Source organism: Thermobia domestica, chromosome 1 (assembly GCF_964235325.1).
Source record: "Thermobia domestica chromosome 1, izTheDome1.hap1.1, whole genome shotgun sequence".
Taxonomy (NCBI): domain Eukaryota; kingdom Metazoa; phylum Arthropoda; class Insecta; order Zygentoma; family Lepismatidae; genus Thermobia; species Thermobia domestica.
The window spans coordinates 12,569,159-12,572,715 of NC_137454.1; the positions used below are offsets into that span (position 1 = coordinate 12,569,159).

The following is a 3,557-nucleotide window of genomic DNA, read 5'->3' on the forward strand; positions in this document are numbered from 1 at the left end:
GTTGCTTGCTGCTAGCTAAACCACATGTTGCTTGCTAACCATCATACTTTGTCTTCGATCACACATAAACTGAGTAGCACTCTAAAACACTGTTAATAACATGTAAATCTTGTCTATGAATGAACATGTGTTTCTCTAAAGACTATGAATAAATATGTTTTTCTGAAACTATTAATGAATATGCTTGCCTAGTTGCACTTCGCAGCACATTGTCGAATGCAGAGACACAACTTGAATAGCACACTGAAGGCACTGTTGCCAGCCAATGCAAAAACAACTCACTAAAACTCACCAGAAAAATCACTAAAAGAATCACAAAGAATTCACTAAACCACTAAACTATATACAAAAAAAATGAAACTAATATGAATAAAAATAATGCACATATGCAAGCTTATCCATCCTCCCCCTCCTTGATTGGACACAATCAATTAATATTCTAGGGGTAAAGGAATTAGCTTAGCAACACTACGCCGAAAAATGCCACTTTTACACTTCACAGTTGCCACTCGCACTAAATTATCACTGCCCGGATGAACTTCTTCAATCACACCTAACTTCCACACTTGAGGAGGAACATTGTCTTCTTTTAACAATACGACCATGCCCGGTTGTAGATTAGGCTGAGCTGACTTCCATTTTCTTCTTTGTTGTAACTGGTTGAGGTAATCCCTTGACCAACGTTTCCAAATATGCTGCTTCATTTGTTGAATCCGTTGCCATCTTCCTAATCTGTTGATAGGTACGTCCAGTAGATCTGGTTCCGGAAGGCTGAGAAGTGTAGCTCCCATTAAAAAATGTCCTGGACTGAGATACATTGGATCTGTAGGATCGTTGGAAATGGCTGTCAATGGTCTTGAATTTAGAATGGCTTCAATTTGAATAAGTAACGTGTTCAACTCTTCGTATGTCAGACTTGCAGTTCCTGCTACACGCCGTAGGTGGTACTTTATGGATTTTATTGAACTTTCCCATGACCCCATGTGAGGAGATCTGGCAGGAATGAATTTCCATTCTAAACCTTCTTGAGCTGAGTATTCCAGGATGTCCTTTCGGTTAATCTTGGATTCAAAAAATTGTTGCAATTCTCGATTGGCGCCAACAAAGTTTGAACCATTGTCGCTACTGATAGATAAGCATTTTCCTCGCCTAGCAATAAATCTCTTCAATGCTGCGATGAAGGCTTGAGAACTTAAGTCTGAAACTATTTCTATGTGAACTGCTCTAGTGGCTAAACAGATGAACAACGCTGCATAGACTTTCATTTGAATTTTGCTGCGAATTGTGGGCTTGACATAAAAGAATCCTGCATAGTCAACTCCCACGTGTACAAATGGTCTTGCTTCATTTACTCTCTCCTTGGGTAAGTGTCCCATTAACTGTGATGAACTTGTTGATCTCCACTTGAAACAAACCAAACAATTGTGTACTATTGCCTTGACCATCTTCTTAGCTCTTGGAATCCAATATCTGGTACGCAAAGATGCAATAAGAAGCTGTGGTCCTGCATGAAGCAACCTTTTATGTTCTTCTTTGACTATCAGATGGGTGAAATGATGTCCTGCAGGTAAGATGAATTGATGCTTGTTGTCGTACTCCAAGTTTGAATGTTCCAATCTTCCTCCTACTCTTAGCATTCCTTCCGTGTCCAGAAATGGAAAAAGATCCTTGATTGGGCTCTTTGTTGAAACTTCCATTTGTTGCTGCAAGTTCAATATTTCTTGATGATAGGTAGTATGTTGTACTATCTTGATACATCTGTGTAACGCTAAACGAAGTTCCGAAGCGTCAAGACTATCGGTTTTTCTTTCTAATTTCTTGGAAAGACAATTATGTTTGAATCGCAAACAATATGCTACTACTCTCAACATTTTGTTTAACGATGAATACCTTTTCATAAAGCTTGTTTCATGAACTGCCACCAAACTTATCATGACTTTCTTCTCTTCTGGAATATTAGCTGGCTCATTTTGTTCTTGACATGGCCATTCTGCTGTGTGAAGAAACTCTGGACCATGCCACCATTCTCGAGACTGAATAAGAGTATTGGGATCCGTTCCTCGACTAACTATGTCTGCCGCATTTTCTTTACTAGGCACGTGGTGCCATTGATTGATTGATGTGATTCTCTGAATTTGAGCCACCCTGTTGGATACAAATGTCTTCCAACGATTGGGAGGTGATTTGATCCATGACAAAACTATCGTCGAGTCTGTCCACAGGTGTATACCACTGATCTCTATATTCAATATGGATAGTGTTTTGTCTATTAGCTTCGAAAGTAACAGTGCTCCACATAATTCCAATCTAGGCAAAGTTTGCTTCTTCAGTGGTGCAACCTTCGACTTTGAACAAAGTAAATTGACTTCAATGTTTCCTTGTTCGTCTGTAGCCCTGATGTACACTACTGCTCCAAAATTTTCTTCACTTGCATCGCAAAAACCATGTAATTGAATTTCCTTAACGTTCTCCGAAGACATTACGTTTCTTGTAATTTGTATCTTCGCCATCGCAGGTAACCAAGACATTAATTGATTCCACTCAACTTGTAGAACTGTGTCTAATGGGTCATTCCAATCCATTCCTGTCTTCCACAACTTCTGTAAGAAATTCTTATATTTGCTGACAATTGGAGCGATTAGACCTAATGGATCGAAGATAGATGACACTATACTGACGACTTGTCTTTTTGTCATTGCAACATTATTTTCTGGTGCAGTTCCGTGTTTACAAATTTTGTTCGAAATTATAAGTTTGTCTGTTAATGGAATCCATGCTATTCCTAAAGTCTTAACACCGTCTTGCTGACCAAGTATGATTGGCTGTTGTTTTTCCCTGTAGTCTTCAGGAACTCCTTGAAGTACTTCTTCTTTGTTAGAACTCCATTTACAAAGCTTGAAACCTGCTCTGCTTAAAATATTAATAAGATCCTTCTGTAGTTCTAAGGCCTTTGACACGTTTGGTACTGATTTTAACACATCATCAATGTAGAAATTGTGCTTTATTACTTCTGCTGCTTCTGGAAATTCCTTGGAATTTTCCTCCGCTATTTGCTTCAGACATCTTGTTGCCAAGAAAGACGCTGACGAAGTCCCGTACGTCACTGTTTGTAACTCATACGACTGGATCGGTTCTTCTACTGAATTTCTCCAAAGGATGCGTTGTAAACACTTGTCCTCATCATGAATTAATATTTGGCGGTACATTTTCTCTAAGTCTGCTGTAAATGCAACTGGATACAACCGAAACCTTAAAATAATGGAGTACAAGTCATCTTGAACAATTGGCCCAACTTGAAGAATGTCATTCAATGATTTGCCATTAGACGTTTTTGCACTTGCATCGAAAACCACTCTTATTTTAGTTGTTGTACTGTCCATCTTGAATACAGGATGATGTGGAAGATAACAACTGCTGCTGCTGTTCACGTCTTCTTCTGCAACTTTTCGCATGTGACCCAAACTTAAATACTCATCCATGAAGGCGGCATATTGTTTATGAAACTCAGGATTTTGTAGCAATCTTCTTTTAAGCTGCTTAAATCTTTGTAGTGCCAT

The 3,557-nt window shown here is 38.8% G+C and overlaps 2 protein-coding genes across 2 annotated transcripts; both read right to left on the reverse strand.

The window, feature by feature from the left end:
• Nucleotides 1–431: 431 nt before the first annotated feature.
• On the reverse strand, nucleotides 432–1,637 carry LOC145682773 (uncharacterized). Its single transcript, XM_081756977.1, has one exon. The coding sequence runs from the start codon at nucleotides 1,635–1,637 to the stop codon at nucleotides 432–434; it is 1,206 nt and encodes a 401-aa protein (XP_081613103.1).
• Nucleotides 1,638–2,200: 563 nt separating this feature from the next.
• Nucleotides 2,201–3,557, reverse strand: LOC145688535 (uncharacterized). Its single transcript, XM_081765520.1, has 2 exons — nucleotides 3,009–3,557; nucleotides 2,201–2,212 (listed from the first exon to the last, which is right to left on the reverse strand). Exons 1-2 carry the CDS (start codon nucleotides 3,555–3,557, stop codon nucleotides 2,201–2,203), a joined length of 561 nt encoding a protein of 186 aa, XP_081621646.1.

Bases quoted from the DNA above. Each gene is read 5' to 3' on its own strand.
- LOC145682773 (XM_081756977.1), bottom strand. From the start codon at position 1,637: ATGCTAAGAGTAGGAGGAAGATTGGAACATTCAAACTTGGAGTACGAC.
- LOC145688535 (XM_081765520.1), bottom strand. From the start codon at position 3,557: ATGGCACTACAAAGATTTAAGCAGCTTAAAAGAAGATTGCTACAAAAT.